Genomic DNA, 21082 nt, shown 5'->3' on the forward strand with positions numbered 1-21082 from the left:
GCAGCTTCCATGTGGTGTTTGGCCTGTGGGTGCACAGAAGTCAGTGGGAACCTTGGCCTAGATTTCAGGAGATGGATGGAAATGCCTGGATGTCCAGGCAGAAGTTTGCTGCAGGAATGGAGCCCTCATGGAGAACCTCTGCCAGGACAGTGCAGAAGGAAAATGTGGGCTTGGAACCCCCCACAAGAGTCCCCACTGAAGCACTGCCTAGTACAGTGTGAGAAGAGGGCCACAGTCTTCTAGACCCTGGAATGGTGGATCCACTGGCAGCTTGCACCATGAGCCTGGAGAAGCCACAGACACTCAATGCCAGCCTGTGAAAGCAGCCAGGAGGGGTGTTGCACCCTGCAAAGCTCCACAGTTACACCCTGTGGAGCTGCCCAAGACCATGGGATCCCACCTCTTGCATCGGTGTGACCTTGATGTGAGACATGGAGTCAAAGGAGATCATTTTGGAGTTTTTAAGTTTTAATGACTTCCCTGCCTGGTTTCATATTTGTGTGGGGCCAGTAGCCCCTTTGTTTTGGCTAATTTTTCCCATTTGAAATAAGAACATTTACACCTATACTCCCATTGTGTCTTGGAAGTAGCTAACTTGTTTTTATTTTACAGGGTCATAGATAAAAGGGACTTGCCTTTTCTCAGATGATACTTGCACTTTTGGGTTAATGCTGGAATGAGTTAAGACTTTGGGGGACTGTTGGGAGGCATGTTTGGTTTTGAAATGTGAGGACATGAGATTTGGGAGGGGTCAGGGGTGGAATTATATGGTTTGGCTGTGTCCCCACCTAAAGTTTCATCATAAATTGATATCCCCAGGTGTTGATGGAGAGCTCTGGGGCAAAGTGATTAGGTTATGGGAGCTGTTTATCCCATGCTGTTCTCGTGATAGTGAGTGAATTCTCACGAGATCTGATGGTTTTTAAATGGTGGTTTTTCCTGAGCTGGCACACAGAGTCTGTCTTGCCTGATGCCATGTAAGATGTGCCTCTTCCCCTTCGGCCATGATTGTAAGTTTTCTGAGGTCTTCCCAGCCATGTGGAAATGTGAGTCAATTAAACCTCTTGTCTATACAAATTACCCAGTCTTGAGTATGTCTTTATAATAGTGTGAAAATGGAGTAATACAATGTGTTTATTTGCTATCCTATTGTTGCAGTTTCTTCACTCCCATAGTTCAGTGAGTATTACAGCTCTTTCACTCCCACAGTTTGGTGAGTTGCAAGTTCTTGTCTCATGACCAAGAGGGATGATGTATGCAGTCACTGGAGAGTGAGTAAGGCAGAGTAGAATTTTTTTGAGTGATGAAAGAAAGCCCTCAGCAGCAAGAGGAGACACAAAAGTGGGTTGCTGGCTGCAAGGTTGAATCTGGGGTATTTATGGTCTTAGAATAGGGAAATGCATGCTGATTAGCTTATGGGTAGGCTTGGAAAAAAAGCATCATTCAGAATGAGGTATGATAGTGTAAAGAACCAATCAGGGACTGAGGCTTGGTCTTGGACCTTGGCCCAGGACCAATCTGGGGCTTAGTGCACCAAATGAAAATGGAAGTTCTCCAGTCTGTGGACTCTATTCCAACTGGTAGGCTGGTGTTCAGGCTTCAGACTGTCCTTGGCTTGAAAGTTGAGTTTCACTGGGGATGTGTCCCTGTCTACCTAGGAATTTGTCTGCCTCCTATCGCTGTCACTATTTAATCATTTGATGAGAACTTCCTGTATTCTTTTTTTAAATCTCGAAATTCAAGAAATTTTAAAGATTTTGTTTTGTTTTGTTTTGTTAATGCGAAGTTTTAAGTAATTCTAAGGGAACAAGTGCTTATTTGAACATAAAGCTTCTCTAGGGACATTTTTCGTACAACATACCACTTTCAAGTTTGTTTTAGGAAAAAAATCTTGTTTTACTTATAGTATATTTAAAAATCTATCTAGTTTATGAGCATCTGGGTTTTGTTTTGTTTTCTTTTCTTTTTGACACAGAGTCTCACTCTGTTGCCCAGGTTAGAGTGCAGTGGCATGACCTTGGCTCACTGCAACCTCTGCTTCCTGGGTTCAAGCAATTCTCATGCCTCAGCCTCCCAAGTAGCTGGGATTACAGGCATCCACCACTGCACCTGGCTAATTTTTATATTTTTAGTAGAGATGAGATTTCACCATGTTGGCCAGGTTGGTCTTGAACTTCTGGCCTCAAGTGATTCGCCTACCTTGGCCTCCGAAAGTACTGGGATTATAGGTGTGAACAACTGTGCCTGGCATGAACATCTGTTTTAATAAAAAAAATTTAGTTACTCTTCAAGGCAACTCATAGACTAATACAGATGACTGGATTTTTTTTCATTCTTTTATTTTGTTTGTCTTTAACAAACACCAGTTAGCTGCTGGATAAAGGAGAAATATTACATGGTCTATGTCCCCAAGAAGGTGACAGTTTAGAGGAGAGGAGATATGAAATAAAATTATAAAAAGTTCTGCAGGATACGATATTGATTGGAAGAGGTTTGAATGGGGATCCAAGTAGAGATTGGTTAATTCTAATATGGGCCCTCAGAAAATAATGACCTGAATATGGAAAGATGATAGAATGTTTAGTAGAAGGATTGGAAGAATAGAGATGTCAAGGGTATTCTCACCTAGGGGAGAAATAGTATAAAGTTATGGAAGTGATGGAACAACACTGTGATCAGAGGATTCCAGGTGAGTTAGTGGCACTAGAGTTGATGGTGTGAGACAGAGAAAAGGTCAGTGGCTCTCAATATTCGTTAAGCAAAACAAACACTTGTGGTAACTTTTAGAAATTAAGATATCCAAGACATCCTGATTCAACCTGTTTGGGAATCTTCATTTTCATTGAAGCAGTTTGTCTTCTCCTCTTCCATAGTCATGATGCAAGTATCCATAGACTACTTTTAAAATTTTAGAAACACTATTGTGAGGAGCAAGGATACATGGAAGAGCTTTAAGCTGGGATAGCACAGTCATCTTTCTGTGTTAGATTACACACTCTGGCAGCAGTATAAAAGATAAAAGAGTGCAAGAGTCAAGAAACTGTGTTTTTAAAGAACAGGCTAAAATGCTGCAACAGAGACCATAATATACAGTGGCTTGAATAACATTTTTCTTTTTCTTTTTCATACCTTCAAGAGTTGAACAGCCCAGTGCTAGCATGGAGACTCTACCATACTGGATATGTGACTTCTAAGGTTCCTCTAGAAATCCAGAGGAAAAAAGAGGATGGTGGGAACAGGATCAATTTTAGCACAAATATTTTTAAGGAGATGCCATGAAATTTCTATGTCTTTGACCTGACTATAGTCAGATGGGCATACCTCAGGTCCAGGGTTAGCCACACTGATAGCCAACTGTGCCCTTGGGAAGGCAGATCCTAGTTGACTTAAACCAGTCAACATACCTCATGTTTTGCCACAGTGCTTATTTAGGTGTGGACTGTTACGCCAATAAAGTCAATAAAATAGGATGAGAAGTTTGCTGGGACTTCTGAGAGAAGTTTTTCTTCTTCTGTAAAGACTGGATTGAGGATACTTTCTCTTCTGAGTGATGTGGACTGAATCACAGCAGCCATTGTGCTACTTGAGGCAGAGTTTTGGGGGGTGCTCACCGTAAAGAAACTCAGGATGAAGCAAAATCTGTGGAAGACAGTGGAGAGGCAGAGAGGAAGAAGCCTTCTGTAAAACTGTTTAAGCAGCTGTGTCAAGGGTAACTAATGTTATACGCACTCTATACTTTTAGTTTTCTAGACCGATGAAATTCCCTATGATTTTTGCCAATTTGGGTTGAATTTTTGTTTATTTTTATTTGCAAGCATCTGAGCAACACTATTTCCGTGAATGTGTGTGTTAAACATGGTGGTTGTTGGGGTTCCCTCTTATAGAGCTGGTGATGTGCCAAGTAATAGAATTGATTGATTAATTGAGACAGGGTCTCGCTCTGTTACATAGGCTGGAGTGCAGTGGTGTGATCACAGCTTACTGAAACCTTGACTTCCTGGGCTCAAGCAATCCTCTCACCTCCGCCTTCTAAGTAGCTGGGACCACAAGTGCGTGCTACCATGACTGGCTGAGTTTTCTATTTTTTGTAGAGATGGGATTTGTTTGCCATGTTGCCCAGGTTGGTCTCAAACTCCTGGGCTCAAGCAATCCTCTTGCCTAGGCCTCCCAAAGTGCTGGGATTACAGGTATGAGCCACTGTGCCCAGCCTACAGTTTATTTTCAATACATTATTTATTTCTGGGCACACAAAAGCCCTGGTGATTGAGATGGGACAGTTTTGAGTGTCAGTCATGATTCTGTACTCAAAACCACTCTGCCTCCCCACCCACGATTTCTACATCTGGTTTATTTGACTGGGTTTTCCACTCTCGTGTATTTCAGGGTTCCTAGATCTTTCTGTATAATGTGTCGATCAATCTATCTTCTCTTACTACCTTCTTACTAGTATATTAGCTATTCATTGGGTCTCAGAAAAGAATTAAAACAGGAAATGTCGAGAGCTCAGATGGTTTTCCTTCCATTTCTCTACTCCATTTGCTGTATTTCGTCTCCATGGTGAAATAGAATGGGCACTTCTGTCCTAATTATATATAAAACACTCTGACCACAAACAGACTAGACTCTGTGTTACAATTATAAATTCCCAGGTGAAAAAATTCAATTGGCTCTGTTTGAGTCATATGTTCACCTTCAGGTCAACAAACTAATCAGAGGTGTGGGGTTACATTACACACATATGGCTGGCAATATGTCCCCATGGACGGGGATGTTGAGAGAGCTGTTCTCAGAGAAAATGAGGTTATTATTGAGGTGGGCTGATGCCAAAGGAAGTATCTATTGTAACTCGATAAATAATTTTGGTCTGAGCTACATTTATCATTGAAGGTGTCTTTCCATCTCACCTCCAACTTCATTACCAGCAAGGTCTTTAGTACATATAGATCAGTTGAAGCAAATCGACCCTTGAAAAGCAAGAGGTAATGCTTAATTTCATGTGCCAGATAGTTCAGAATATCTTCTTCAGGTCGGATTGCAGGGGCTGTGCCCTGTAGGTACGGTTTCATTTAGAGAAATAGTGTGGGTTGTTGGTTATTGAGATAGTCTTTCTGGCGAGTTGGCAAAAAAGCTATAGAATAATTTGAGGTCTCTTTTAAAACTTAGGGGATCAGATTGCAATTGAGTTTTTCATCCCTCATGTAGCTGGATATGCTGCTGCTGCTCTGTGTGTGTGTGTGTGTGTGTGTGTGTGTGTGTGTGTGTGTGTATGTGTAGGCCTTTTGTCTCCTAAGCTGGTTGAACTGTAGCAGAATGTTACTTGTTGACTCAAAATTCATGATTTCAGGTTTGAGAAGGGGTACTCTGTTTAGCATAACTTGGCTTGAATTAATGAACACAGAAAATATCCTTTCATATTAGATATACTTGTGATTGGTTATAAAAGTTAAAACTTAAGTATGTGGTTTTGTATGGACATTAATCAACCATTGCTGGAAAAACTGTACTCAATCTGTTGGATCAGTGATGCCATTTATATATATGAAGAACAGTATTACTCTTCTATCTGTGAATATTATGTTGACTTTATTTGTCTGAATTTGTCAGTTGCCAAATGTTACTTATTTTTATTGAATCAAGAACAATAAAAACTCATAATAGCTAAATACTTAATGCTCTTCTGAATTTTTTCATTTTAATAAATAATATCAACATATACTTTTATAGGACAGTGCCTGTATTTTGTGAAGTAAAAAACATGTATCTATAAATTACAACAGTACATTAAGGGAAAATATTTGTAAAAATATAAATACAATAGCCACAAATGCTATTTGAAATAGCTTACTGAACCAGTTTTTTATATCCTCTGCAATATGTTCTTCTTATATATATATTTAAGATGATCTCATTCATTTTGAGCTAAGATGATGTCTTATTAGGTTTCTTATAAAATATTATATGTGCCTTTAGGGAGAAAGAGAAGGAGGCTAACACTTTACTGAAGGTCTTTTGTGCCAGGTACTGTGGTAGTCACTTGGAAAGAAGATGAAGGTGGTTCTTATCCTGTTGGAGCTCATAGTCTTGGGAGAGAAGTAGTACCAATTAATCACACATAAGCAAATGTTCAGGAAAGCAAAGTAAAACACTTGAATAAACCATACTTTTTCTTCTTCTTATTTTTTTAAATCTTCTACTCCATCAACTGATTCTTCCCAGGCTCTTTTGAAGGCTTTCTCCTCTGTTCCAATTCATATTGGCATGACTCCAGTTTTTTGTTGGCCAGTGGTTCTCAACCAGAGATGGTTATACCCAAGGGGAGACATTCAGCAATGTCTAGAGACATTTTGATTGTTATAGCTGGTGTGTATGTAGACACATGCTAGTGGCATCCGATGGGTAGAGTTCAGGAATGCCGCTAAGCATCTTGCGGGGTTCAAGACAGCTCCCTGACAAAAAAAGAATTATCTAGCCCCAAGTATAAATAGTGCTAAAATTGAGAGATCTTCTAAACTTCATTAACTAAATTTTCTCCTTAGGTGATCTTATAAAAATCTTCAGTATTTGATACCATCATTTGTTTCATGTGTCCCAGTTTATCTTTTCAATCTGCATCTTTTTCCTGGGTTCCAAACTTGCATATTCAAATATTATTTCTGTATCTTTAATTGGATGTCTAATAGCCTTCTTATTTCCAAAGCTGAATTCTGTTTTTTTTTTTTTTTTCTTGCAAACCTGTTGCTTGTGTATTCTTCTTTTCTCTTGATGGTACTCATAACTTATGCAGTTTCTCAAGCTAAAACCTAAGGATTATCCTTGATTCCCCTCTATCATCTGCCAAGTCTTACTCAAGGCATTGCTCTCCAGGTTATCTTCTACCTTCAATATATATGTTAAACTTATCCACTTCTTACTTTCACCCTAGTCCTAACTCTCATTTGCAATACAAAAATACTGATTCTCAAAATAACCATTAGAGTGAAATTTTAAGAAACAAATAAAATCAAGTTACTCCTGTCATTGTAATCAAGTTGCTATCATCATTGCAATACAATTCTTCTTAAGTATGATCTATAAGGCCCCGTGTGAACCAACCTCATCTCCTGTTTTTCTCCCCTTTGTTTACATCCTGAGATTCTTGCCTTTTCCTTTTTTCTTAGATTTTTATTAGTTTGACTATAATGTTCTTAGAAATGATTTTCTTTGCCTTCATTTGGCTTGGGGTTCAGTGAGCTTCTTAAATTTGTTAATTTGTGGTGTTCACCAAATTTGAGAAATTTACAGTAATTTTTTCATGGGATATTTTACCATCCCTCTTTCCTCTCTTCTTGCCTCTGAGACTCCAATCTTACCTATGTTAGACTTTTTGCTATTATCCCACAGGTCCCTAAGTCTTGTTCCTTTCATCCGTCTATCCACCCATCATCTATTTATTTTTAATCTTTTCCTCTGTCTTCTTCAGATCACATTATTTTCTATGGGTCTATCTTCAAGTTTATTAACTCTCCTCTGTCAACTCTACTCAGCTTTCAAGCTCACACAGTGAACTTTTTATTTTATATATTTTTCAGTTACAGAATTTCCATTTTGTTCTTTCTCCTGTGGAGAATCTCTGTCCTGTAATTTATTCTGAGTTTACGTTCTTTTACCTCATTGGAGATAGTTGTAATAGCTACTTTAAAGTATTTCTCTGTTAATTCTAATGTCTGAGGTTGGCCTTAAGTTATTGACTTATCTCTTGAATACAGTCATGTTATACTGACTCTTCATATGTTCAATAATTTTAGATTGTCCCTTGGACACTATGAATGTTATATTATTGTGACTCTGGATTCTATTATATTGCTTAGTTATGATATGTTTGTCTTAGGAGTAACATAACTCGTTTGGACTCAAACTATCACTATCTCTTGGGCAACAACTATAATTTTCATTCAGTTCCTTCATCCTTAGCTTGCCAAGAGCTAGGCTGCTTATAGTTTGCTCTAGCTATGTGAGGTGCGGTTCAGGGATTGGCCAGAGATTGGACAGAGTTTACACAGAAACTAGGTTCTTGCTCTCTGACCCTCTCTTCCCTAGTATTCCCTCTTCACTTTCTAGAAACTCTGATTGCCCCAATCTCTGTCTTCTAGTTCTTCAGTCCAGAAAATCTATGAGTTTTCTATTTGAATCACTTTGTACATGGAATATCCTCAAGCTAAAGGCCACAGAGATAGAAAACTAATCCTCTGCTTTTTTTCTTCCCTCAAATATTGACTCCTCTTCAGAATCTTCCCTCTTTTGTCCACTCTCTAGGGCTTTCTAGTCTGTTGCATTTTCCCAGAGTTAATTGTTACTATCTGTAAGATAGTGTAGCCATACTGTAAGTCGGACCCTTTTTGTTTCTTGGACATATAAGGTTCATTTTCACTTCAGGGCAGGGAACTTGAGTAGCCATTAAAGAGGTGTTATCAGACCTTCATTTAAGTATAAAGTCCCTTCGAAGTTGTGGGATAAATCACAGAAGAAAGTAAATGGTTTGGCATGCTATTACCCTGGGAAATATTGTTGCTATTGTATTGGCTAGATTTCTTTATATTGCAGGTGATTGGAGAACCTATGGTGGATCCAGACTTTACTCTGAGCTTGAAAATGACTATGGCATTTGCAAACCTTGCACCTTTGCACCATCAAATTCATTTTCAGTAGAAGAGAGAAAACTGCTTTCCTGGGACCTTTGCTTTCCTGGATTTTCAAAGAAAATTCCAGCAGGAGGCACAGATGCTGGCTAGCTCTCAGCAGATTGTTCTCGATTAATGGTCTTAAGTATTTTTTATTCTATATAGATGAAAGATTACATGTGTGTCAGTCAAAACCCTTCTGCCATTATAACATTTCCAAAACTCCTCTCAGTTCTTGAATGTATGTAAAGAAGATAGTCTTAGAAAAGGTAGGAGGAGCAAGTTTACCAATTATCAATTTTCTATTGTGAATTTCAAGGCTCTGTTTTCATCTGGTGAGTATTTGGTATTTCATAACATGTAACATCCACTCTAGTAAATATAAGTATGTCTTGATCTCAACATATTGGTACCAAAGACTCTTCTCTATGTCTACTATCAGTAAAGCTAACGTGCTACAATTATAAAAATCCTGTAAGTTAACTAGAGGAGAGGTAAAAGTTGAAATAAAAGGAGAATGCGTATTATCAACCAGCAATCCTACTTTAAAAATATTTTTTATTGTAAAATAAAGCACAGACAGGAAGTCACACACATGTATGGCTTAATAAGTTATTATAAGTTGAACATCTTTGTAACTACCACCCAGGTTGAAAACTTGAAACTTTTGGCAGTATCTTGAAAGTCCTTCTATGAGTCCCATTCTATTAACAAAATATTCTCTTATCACTGAGTTACCACTATACTATTTGTATAATGATTTCTTTTGTTGTTGTTAAAAAGTAGTTTTTATCACTTCCACGTGTTGCCCATTTTAAAAGAACATTTGTTATATCTTCTATGTCTCTCCTTTTTTTATAATAAAAATATAGAGCATGACATCTACTCTCTTAATAAATGTTTAACTGTGTGTTATAGTATTGCTAACTATAAGCACAGTATTGTGCAACAGATCTCTAGAACTTTATTATTTTGTATAACTCTTGTAACATACCAGGTCTCCCTCCATCTCTTTCTTTTCCTTATATATCGGTTGAGAATCTGGACCACTTGGCTTTCAGAGTTTTCCAGTCTGTATATTGCTGATTGCATACTCATGGTGGCAACAAAAATGTTCCTTAGTGCTTTGTGTTTCTTCCAATTTGGCAGCTGGATTCAGAGACAAGATCAGACCCAGGTTTGATTCCTTCGGCAAGACGTTAGTTGGTATTTGGCAGGGACTATAGAAGGCACTTAAGGTCTGGTTGTCTGTGTGATTTTAGCAGCTACTGTTGCTTAACACCTATATCCATCAGTTCCTTGGAGATTAATGGTGACATTCACATTTTATTATTTCTCTTATTATTTATTATGAAGAGAGGCTTCTCCCATCTGCTGTTTGGTTATTTACTGGTACAGTTCATATCCAAAAGGAAGGATACCTATTTGCTTCTTTTTATTTACTATTTTCCAAATTAATATAATCTTCCCTCATCATCCTCCAAAGCTGACAAACTTAAAACAATCAATACAGTCCCATGGATTTAAGCATACTTGATTGGTTGCAATCCATTACAATTATTATTAAAGCTTAAATCGTCTCATATTTGGCCACTGCAAACATTTTGAAGGTGGCTTCTTTCATAAACAAAATTGTGTCTCCCCAATATTTATATTAAAGCTCCCAATGTGATTGTATTTAGAGATGGACTTAGAGATTAAGCAGGTAATTAAGGTTACATGAGGCCACAAGGGTAAGACCCTAATCCAATATGACTGTTGTCATCAGAAGAAGAGGAAGGGACACCAGGAGTCTGCGTGCACAGAGAAACGGCCATGTGAGGGCACAGAGAGAAGATGGCCATATGCAAGCCAACGAGAGACCAACCCAGTGGGCACCCTGATTTTAAACTTCCAGCCTCCAGAACTATGAGAAAATACATTTCTGTTGTTTAAGCTTCAGTCCGTGGTATTTTGTCATGGTAGCCCAAGCAGACTAACATAGTTCCTGTGTTCATTTGATATGGCCTTGTAGTTATTTGATAGATTCTTTGCTATCTGCTGCATAAGATGTTTTAGTCAGACTGTCATCTGACAGATTTTCTGCCCCAGAAGAAGGAGCCATTTCTTCAAGAAGCACTGATTTCTTCTTGAGGAAATGGTGCTTCAAGACCATAATCCGGGCATGAGGAATGCCCTTTGCTATCTGGTTAGTTGTTGTTTTGGAGTCTTTTCGGGGAAGGTAGGAATTACATACTTTTTAAAAGTAAACTTCTTTATGAGTTCATATTAGTTCTAATTCAAATTCAAGATTACAGAGTCTTACTTAACTTCTTCTTTATCATGTCTGTATCTCCGTTCTTCCACACTAATAATCCGGATTTTCAAGAATACAGGATGGAATTAGAAGACAGAATTACATTCAAAAATTGCTTGTTTATCCCATATTAGAGTCACAACAATTTCAGATGACATAAAGGACAGTTTTTAGTATTTATCCTGTTGTTTCTTCAGGGGCTCACATGATCAATATCTCACTTTGGTATTTGTTGTCACTATCTTCCAAATTCTCTCATTCTTTTTGATTTTTCAAAGTTTTTATTTTTAATTTTCTATTTCTCTTAAGGTATTACGTTTGTGTGACTGGCTCTTGTGTTCCTTCTAGTGAGGCTTCATTTGGAATTATTTTCTTTCATCTTTAGTTTTTATCCTGAGTACTATCACCTCATATCTAAGTTTTAACATTCTGACGTATGTTGTTCTTTCATATTTTGTGTCATTGTCTTTCAGCTTGTTTTGAAATAGTATAGCTAAATTTTTGATCTTTTTTGGAGGGGAGCATATCATTCTGGCATATGTTTTTTTGTCTGTGGGATATTATTCCGTTTCTTATTCTCTTTTTTATTATAGTAACGCAGAGTATTGACCTCACTATTTTTGTTGTTCATTTTATATAAAGTTAGTGTTTGTTTTACTTAACATTTTTACTGAGACAGGCTTCAGCATAGCTTCTTTAACATTGCAGAGCTTCCTCTTCTGTTGTTTTTGTGTAGTGTTTAAAAATGTGGAAGCTTGTTTTATGTTATTTTCTGGATTTATTTTCCTTTGCACTTTGGGCTAGACTTTCTCTGTGTCCTGAATCTCTTTTCTGTTGCATTTTGATTCCACTTACAGAATTTTCTCTGTTGTGTGTGATTCTGTCCTGGAAAGAAGCCCTGCTGGACCTGTGTAAGAGTTTACTGGGGTGGGGACTGCTCTTGTTCCTTCTTTTCTATCATGGGTCGATAAAACACATGTAATGATTGAGGGGGCACAATTCTCCCAGTTTCAGCTGCTACAGGAGCCACTTTTACTTGTAAGGAATATGTTCCAAGACCCACAGTAGATCCCTGAAGCATCAGGTAGAACTAAACGCAATTGCTGTCAGTCAGAACATGTTTCTGTTCATGTCTTCCACCCACACATTGAATACTTTTCCATCTTAATTAAGTACTTATGTGCTGTGGCCGTAACTTTTCAGTTTGAATTGCGGTGGCAAAACTAGCACAAATTATTTTTCCTTTCTTCACAATTTCATGGATAGAAGATTCATTCTTATGTAGATCTTAGTAAACTCAGCATGTCGTTATTTTTTCTTTTCTTATTAACTGAAGAACTTTTACCTTTTCACGTAAGTGAAGCACTTTGGGCAAATCCAGATTGCCAGCATTATTACTCTTGTGCTTTGGAGCCATTCTGAAGTAAAATAAAGGTTACTTGAACACAAGCACTGCCATACCGGGGCAGTGGATCTGACCACCAAGAGGGCTAGAAAGTGACTAATGAGTGTGGAGCATAGACAGCGGAGATCTCCTGGACAAAGGGGTGATTGACTCCCTAGGTGGGATGGATCAGGAAAGCATGAGATTTTATCATACTACTCAGAATAGCAAGCAATTTAAACCTTATGAGTTTCTGGGTTTTTTTTTTTTTTTTTTTTTTTGAGACAGAGTCTCACTCTGTCCCCCAGGCTTGAGGGCAGTGGCGTGATCTTGGCTCACAGCAACCTTCGCCTCCCAAGTACAAGCGATTCTGCTGCCTCAGCCTCCTGAGTATCTGGGATTACAGGTACATGCCACCATGCCTGGCTAATTTTTGTAGTGGTAGTAGAGATGGGGTTTTGCTGTGTTGGCCAGGCTGGTCTCAAACTCCTGACCTCAAGTGATCTGCTCTTGGCCTCCCAAAGTGCTGGGATTACAGGCATGAGCTACCACACCTGGGCAAAATCTCCTGAGATTTTTAGTTCTGGAATTTCCTGTTGATATTTTCAGACTGTGATTGACTGTGGGGAGCTGAAAGCATGGAAAGTGGAGCCATGGTTAGGTGGGGAGCGACTGTGTTCTGAAGTGGGTCTCTGTGCATTCCTGTGACTCCTGCTCAGTAGTTTGGGCTTCTCCTGATCTCAGATCCTTCAGACATTCCTCCGTTGCATCTTTCTTCTACCCTGTGCCCTCCTCTGATACCATGAAGATCTTGTGCCTATTGCTGGTTTCTCCCCATTCTGTTTGTATTTTAAAGTTTGTGGGAATATCATGTCATCTGATTTTGTTTTTGTTTTTTGGGGGTTGGTTTTCTAGTTCTATCTGGTTTTATGTGGGGATTTGGAGATAGTGAAAACGATGCTGCCACTGCCACTACCACCATATTTCCAGAATGCCTCCTGATATTTCTATTTAACATATTAAAAATATACAAGCAGGTAGATAATCTATAAATTTCTTATGCCAGAGAACCGAAAGGAAGACGTGTTAACCACTACTGCTGCTTCTGGGCGAGAATTCAGAAATATCCCCATAATTCTGGTTGAAGTCTCCTTCACTGAGGCACATACTGTTTTATTTTTAGTTTTGTTTTTAGTACTCTGTTTCCTTTGTAGTTTGATTTTATTGTTTAGAAACGTGACTGTCACTCCAGAGCCTGGGTTGTGTACTCTTGCTGTCTCATGGAATTCTGGGATCATGCCGTGTTCCTCGAAGCCAGGCGTTGAAATCTTCAGAGACCTCTAGTTACCATGCATAATCGTATCTGGGTTCACTCTAGCTTTGCTTTCTTATGATGCCTGTTCTATTTACAATAGGAGCCTGGGCTTTATGTCACCCAAACATCTTATTATGCCCTTTGTGCTGATACTGTGAACAGGCTCTTTCCCTGTGGATTTTGTTCATCTTGTCTGTCTTTTGGACTGATATAGTAACTTAGGGAATGCATTTCCTGTCCACTCTTTTCCCTTTTCACTGTGACCCCAACTCTGAATTATTTAAGCTTATCTTATAAGTAATATTGATGGAAATGTGCCAAGGAGAGATAAGTTGATCTTTGAAGTATAGTCTTAATTTGGTTTGGAATTTAATGTTGTCATTACAAATGTCCAAGATTCTACGTGACAGCCTGAATTAATCCATGCAGACCGTGATCAGCTTGACAAAGGTACTTATGCTAAGTGGTCTAAATTGCTATACATGCTTTCTCAGCGTGGCTGCTAAGACATGACGGTTTCCCTCTTATACCGTGTTTAGAATAGCAGTCAAGGCAGTTTGTAACATCTTTTTAGGTATGCTTTCTACCATTTAAAATTTGGGCAAAAAGACAAATGGGAACTCTATATATTTTGACCTATTTTACTTTAAGTAAAACTTCATGGGTAATTCTTAACCTGAAATTTATTTTCTTGTAACTTACCAAACAGAGACCTTCTTTCAAAACAGGAGTAGAAAATGGCCAGTTTTGTCTGTAAACAAACCGTTTACAGACTTAAGACAGCTATTTTCCTCTTAGTGGACTAACGGTGAGGACTATAGCTTGAGAATTAGCCTGCCTGTTTCCAAACACCAGCGCTACCATTTTGTAGTATGTAGGCATGTGATGCTGGACAGTTTTCAAGCCTCTTTATGCCTCCATTTCCTCATATGTAAACTGTGGTAGTAATGGCACCTCTATCACAGGGTTGATGTGATGATTAAATGAGATAATGCATATACATGGCAGATTCTTAACTATTGGTTTAATGAATGAAAATTGAGTGTTTATGATGTCTTAGGCAGTGTGCTGGACAATTGGGATATGATCATTAGCAAAAAATCCTCCGTGTGGAGCTTTACAGTATAGGTCACAGGAATAATTAATTAGTAATCATATTAAAGGTATAAAATTGCAACCCTGTTAAGTGCAGTGGAGAGGTATGTAGCTCTCCAGGAATGTGTAATAGGGGCTTGAGCTGTCTGGGGGCTTCAGGAAACTTCCCCTTGGAAAGACTGAGTGAAGATGTAAAGAAAAATAGGTGGGGATGAAATAAGTGAGGGTTTGCTGCATGCGTGCATGAGAACAGGTAGGGTGAGGGTGTTTGAGATAGAGAGAAGACCATGGAAAACAGCTGTGTGGCAAGAGAGAGCTTGGTGAACACAGAGAGCTGAAATAAGGCCAGAGTGTGATGGGAAGAGTATAATGGCCAGTGTTTCCGAAGATGAGACTGAAGAAGGAGGGAGGAAAGTAGGGGTCACAACTTGAAGGCCTTCACAGGCCGTGTTTAGGAACTGGTCTAACAAAACAGTGTTAGATATTTAAATTCCAAAGAGATGTTTGCTATGATCTGCGGTTATTGTTCTTTTTGTTCCTCAGCAGTCTTTCCTACACTAAATATGTTTATAGACTTTAAGATTTATTCATTAATTCTTTTCCTCAGTCTCTGTTATTGCTTTTCTCTGGATGCTAATTCCTCAATCCTTCAATTTAGGAATGAAGTTGAGAAGATAGCTTTTTTTTTTTCCCCCCCAAACAATGTTACTGTTTGAAGTAGAATTTGCTCTTTGGTAACTTTAGGTAAGATAAATGAAAAACAATTGCCAAAATGTTACCTACTGTGACACTTATGAATAGTTCATGCTTCTTAGCCTTTGTAAAGTGCCGAAATTCTGTCATTTGTTATTTGTCTGACTTTAACTACAGCCGAAGTTGTTAGAGATTTTGGTGTCTCATGTTGACAGGAAGCTCAGAGTGGTTTCACATATTTTCATCTGACCCAGAAACAACTTTTGGAAACGTGAGACCTGAGGCCAACTCTGTGTGAAAAAGTAGGAAGAGCTTGAAAGGTGGCTGTTAGGTGCATGCGTCTTGTGTGTGTGTCTGTTGCATGCACCTATTTTGCTGATCTAAAATTGGTTGAAGAAGAACTAATGTGGAACCTGTGAAACTCCCAGAGATTTAGGGCCACAATTTTTCTTCTTATTCTAAAGTGAGGAAATAACTGCATTATATTAGGCCATCATGTAAATAAAATTGTCCAGAGCTTTACATATAATCTAGTAGCCTTGGAATGCCCTGGGGCTGACATCAACTCTCTCCATCAGGTTTCCTCTTTGGGCACTCACTCTCTGTGCTCCACATCTTTTCCTCTTTGTCCTCTAGCGTATCCGCTGTGCATACAGGTGCTTGTCCTGGGTCACTACCAGGATGAGACTTTAGTGATACTAGCAAAGGTTTTTTGGTAACCGTAACGCTTACTATGGTTACATGTCTTAATAACTTTGCATTTCATGGAATATACATCTTCACAGGATTTTTCTAAATATGATTGTACAACTAAAAAGTGCTTTTAATTGTTTGAATTGTCTCTCACCAGCTATATAGTAAGTGGAATCTTGGATGCTGAGCTTGGGCCCATGGGGGCCTTGATCTCCCAGCATGTCATTATCACAGAGATCGCCTACTTCACAAGCAGCACAAGCCTGATGGCAGCTGAGAAATCAGGTCAAGTTGTTTGACCTTTATGTGATGTTCAAAATTCGGTTCCATTTCTCTATGAAAAGCAGTTATTTTAGTCCACATAATTATCTATAACATGTTTATTTCAAACAATTTCGACTGAATTGATAAAATAAGCAAAAAAAAAAAAAAAATACACACACACACAAACAAAGCCTTTTTCTTGACTGAACTCTGTACTTACATAATAGTTAATTTGCTTTCTATTGTGTGGAGATACTTAATATTTGACCAAGAAGTTAATATAATATTTGAGCAAAGAGTTAATGGTTTAGAATATTTTGTTCATGACTGTGTTCATGGGCAATGGAGAAACTTTCTTATGGCAAGTACTCTAGAAAATCCATTCCTCACAGAGAATGTGAGTCCTTTGTGTGTAGGACTGGTCATAACACCTGATATAAAACACGTAATACTTGTTAAATTGACAGGTAATCATTCTGAAAAATATTGTGTGTTCCAGGACCTGATCTTCAGGTTTGCATATCCAAAAAGCCTACATGTTGCACCAGGAAGATGGAGGAAAGATACCAGATTGCAGCTCACCAGGATATGCAGCAGTTCCTTCAAACATCCAGCTCTGCATTGAAGTTTCTAATATCTCGAAATGCGGCTGCTTTTCAAGGTAAGTGGATCTTGAATTCTGCAACTAAGGACCGGCTGTGTTATGAAATTTGCCTAAAATAGTTACATTGGCAAACTTGACTGGGTTTATTTCCTTGTATTTACATAATATTGTGGTATAAAATGAGATTTTAACTTTTTCTAACCTTTGAAACTTGTTTCTGAGGTCATTGTGGGCATATATATTGAGTGGGACTGGGGAAACTGAGTTGGACTGTTATATTAGTGAAATGGTCGTTGGAAATATATACTGCTATAGGGTTCTTCCAGGTCTGCCAACATTCTGACCCATAGCTGTACTTTAATATGAACAGACATAATTATTAGATTTCATGGAAAAGTTCTATAACATAAAATTTCATTGCTTTTAACTGGATAATTATAGATTCATCTATTAAAATTTTTTTGGATGTCACATAATTTATTTTATATAAAATTTTACTTTTAAGTTCTGAGATACATGTGCAAAACATGCAGATTTGTTACATAGGTATACATGTGCCATGATGGTTTGCTGCACCTGTCAACCCATCATCTAGGTTTTGAACCCTGCATGCGTTAGGTATTTGTCCTAATGCTCTCCCTCCCCTTGCCCCCAACCCCCCAACAGGCCCCTGTTATTTGAAGAAATACTCTTGAAATTTCCTCTCTATAACCTCATATGGTTTTCATAAGAACACCAGTGGAATATATCAAAGTGCAAGCAAGTCTGATAAATAGTAAAATAGGAAATGTTAATTGGATGTTTAAGGGTCAGTTAAGACCAGAACTCAACCTTAATTCAAGCAATATGTTCAGATATAAAATTAATGGGTTATAAAATTACAAGGCACACTGAAAAATACATGATCTTTTTCTTATTTTAGTCATCTCTTCTATAAAATTCCTTATTATTACAATAAAATAGCTTAATTTATTTTTCCTCTTATAAAGCGTTAGCTATTCTGTATATGACTAGAATGAAAATATCTAGATTATACAGCTTTTCAAATTATTACTTTTGTTCAGTGCAGAGTATAACTTCTGTTAGTATTCCTTTTAAATAAGTATATTAATGTCAATCTATTTGAATAATTTGCTTTGTGTACATATATAAGTAAATCACAGAGCTCTTTAATTTTTTAAATGATAGTTATTAAATAAAATAAATGCAATAAATCAGAATAAAATTTAAGTTAAAGTGTAGTTCATGATGAATTAATGCTTTTTTGTAGGAAGTGTGAAATGTCAGATTTTAAGGTTTTATTAATTTAGCTACTTTTTTAGATGCCCCACAAAACAACTTTATTTCTATTGTAGGATTTATTCAGGTGAAATTGTTGGAGGACAATGTACTGATACACATTTTAAACAAAGATTTGTGATTTAGCTGAGTTAGAAGCCATTAACCATCTACAGAAAATTATATTTTCTTCTCATGAAAAGGATAATATGTACAATATGGAATATACATTTTGGAGGCCGTGCAGTGAATATATCAGTCTGAGCAGAACAGGGAGTTTGTGGTAGGTGGGCGTATGCTTAAAACGGTGAACTGGATTCATATTGGATCTGGGATGTGTGATCAAGATAGAGCACATTATATTCAAAGGGTTAGGAAACCTGGAATATTTAGATTTTTAAGATGGATTGAGGCTAGTGAAAAGTTTTGGTGATACTGCTAAAAGTTTAGTGATAACTATCTCAGTAGTAGAAATAAATGTTAAGGAGATCGTCTCTACTGAAGTGTCAGCTAATTTTATGTGAACCTTTGTTTTCTGTTTACTAAATTATGTCTGCTTTATTCATTAGGTTGAGTTTTGCTATTTAAAAATTAATTATAAAAAGTATAGAGACATTCTTAAATATGATTTCTTAATAATAAATTATTTCTTCCTTAGTAGATGTCAAGTTTTACTTAAGAATCACAAGGGAAGACAAATTTAAAAGAAATTTGCCTAAAGGTTAACTTTTCTGGAACCAAATTCCCTTATAAGAATACCCACTTTTATCGAATTGAATAAGTAGCTTTAAGCTTATTTCCGTAAAAACAAGCTTAAACATATATGCCAAAAGCAATACGAGGGATCAATTTGCCATATCATAAATGAGCAGGCTACCTTATCATTAAGTAAAATGCCCTCCATCTAGTTTCTGTGCAATTAAAATATCTGAAAACAATATAAAGCTTTTATAAGAAGGAAGCAGTCAATACATTTTTTTGGGAAACAGTCTACTTGAGAGAAATTTAATAGAGAAATCAATTAACTTCTCAAAAGATATAAGTAAATTTGCTACATTTTGATTTTTTAGTTTTCAAATAGTTCATTTATATTTCCTAGTTCAACAATATTAATCTGCTTTCCGAGTTATATTGTAGGTTATAAAAGACATTGGACTGGAATGTAGTATGGTCTCTTCCCTCATGGACCTTATGGGACCCCACAGAAACGTATTTTTTGGAGCAATCCTTTGAATACAGTCAATGAGGATGATCACTTGGGTCTGTGGATTTAGCAGAAGTCACACTGTTGTTAGATGAAAGCTGGGAGGTTAGAAATGCATGCGGGAGAGAGGAAGCCATGCTGACAGCTGTTGTTAGAAGAGACCTAAGATTAGCCTATGTGAAATTCACACTGGGCTCTGTAGTCCACTGCCTGTGAATATTCCAGTTAGGCTAGAATTAGCCTCTAGGACAACTCCTCTGTTTTTTAAAGAAATTTATTTGTGTTTGCTTTAGGCAGATTTTCCTTCCTTCTTTTCTTTTTTCTTTTCTTTTCTTTCTTTTTCTTTTTCTTTTTTTCTGCGATGGAGTCTTATTTTGTCACCCAGGCTGGAGTGCAGTGGTGTGATCTCTGCTCACTGCCACCTCTGCCTCCCAGGTTCAAGTGATTCTCTTGCCTCAGCCTCCTGAGCAGCTGGGATTACAGACACGCGCCACCACGCCCAACTAATTTTTGTATTTTTAGTAGAGAGACAGGGTTTCACCATGTTGGCCAGGCTGGTCTTGAACTCCTGACCGCATGATCTACCCACCTCGGCCTCTCAAAGTGCTGGGATTACAGACGTGAGCCACCATGCCCGGCCCACATTTTCTTAAAATGAACAAAACAGACAAAAATCTGCTTTTATTTTTTATTTATTTTCATTTTTTCTATTATTAATTTTTGAGACAGGGTCTCACTCTGTTGCCCAGTCCAAAGTGCAATGATGTGATCACATGGCTCACTGCAGCCTCAACTTCGCAGGCTCAAGTGATTCTCCTACCACAGCCTCCTGAGTAGCTAGGACTACAGGCTTATGACACCTTGCCTGGCTCATTTTTGATATTTTGTAGAGATGGGGTTTTGCCATGTTGCCCTGTCTGGTCTCGAACTCTTGAGCTCAACCTATCTACCTACTTTGTTCTTCCGAAGTGCTGGGATTATAGGCATGAGCCACCATGCCTGGCCAAAAATCTGTTTTTAGAAGGACTCATGATTATGACCTGGGACTTCACTATATTCTAAGGGCAATCGTCCATGCAGTATTTTATAGGGCAGAAAAAGCAAACTGCTATCCTTATGTCAGTTGCTGTTCATAAATAAGTAGTGCTGTTTGCAAGGAGGAATGTTGGCTTTGTCACAGTGCAGACAATAACTGTTCTTCATTTTCGGGGGCTTAGTAATGTTCATGAATAAAGCAGAACAGCCTGGGATAATATGAGAATTTGTTTCCCATTGGTGGTTTTGCTATGACTATAAGATTTTCTGCTTTAAAAATATTTTGGAAATTTGTTATAAATGTTTTGTTTATTTATACATGACAGTATGGTGTGATGCATGGAGAAATAGGGGAAACTGACGGAGAATATGTCATCTTCTGTAAAAAAGCAACTCTTTTCCAGCTTATATATTTTTCAGTTTTTAAATCTCTTTAAATAAAATAATGAAATTTAGTTTTATAATTTTTAACTATGCAAAAACTTCAACATGACTTTCAAAAAATAAAAAATAATATTTTGGAAGACACTATTGGAAGCTTGTGTTTTGTGTTAATATTTAGAA

General features: G+C 37.7%; 1 protein-coding gene across 1 annotated transcript in view; it reads left to right on the forward strand.

Moving 5' to 3' along the window:
- The window catches only part of GPC5 (glypican 5), a 1460926-nt gene that overhangs the window by 27998 nt on the left and 1411846 nt on the right, over positions 1-21082 (forward strand). Inside the window, exon 2 of the mRNA XM_007960682.3 lies at positions 16897-17058. Coding sequence (XP_007958873.3) covers positions 16897-17058 — 162 coding nt within the window. The remainder of the gene's footprint in view (positions 1-16896; positions 17059-21082) is intronic.

This window comes from Chlorocebus sabaeus, chromosome 3, assembly GCF_047675955.1.
Source record: "Chlorocebus sabaeus isolate Y175 chromosome 3, mChlSab1.0.hap1, whole genome shotgun sequence".
NCBI classification, from domain to species: domain Eukaryota; kingdom Metazoa; phylum Chordata; class Mammalia; order Primates; family Cercopithecidae; genus Chlorocebus; species Chlorocebus sabaeus.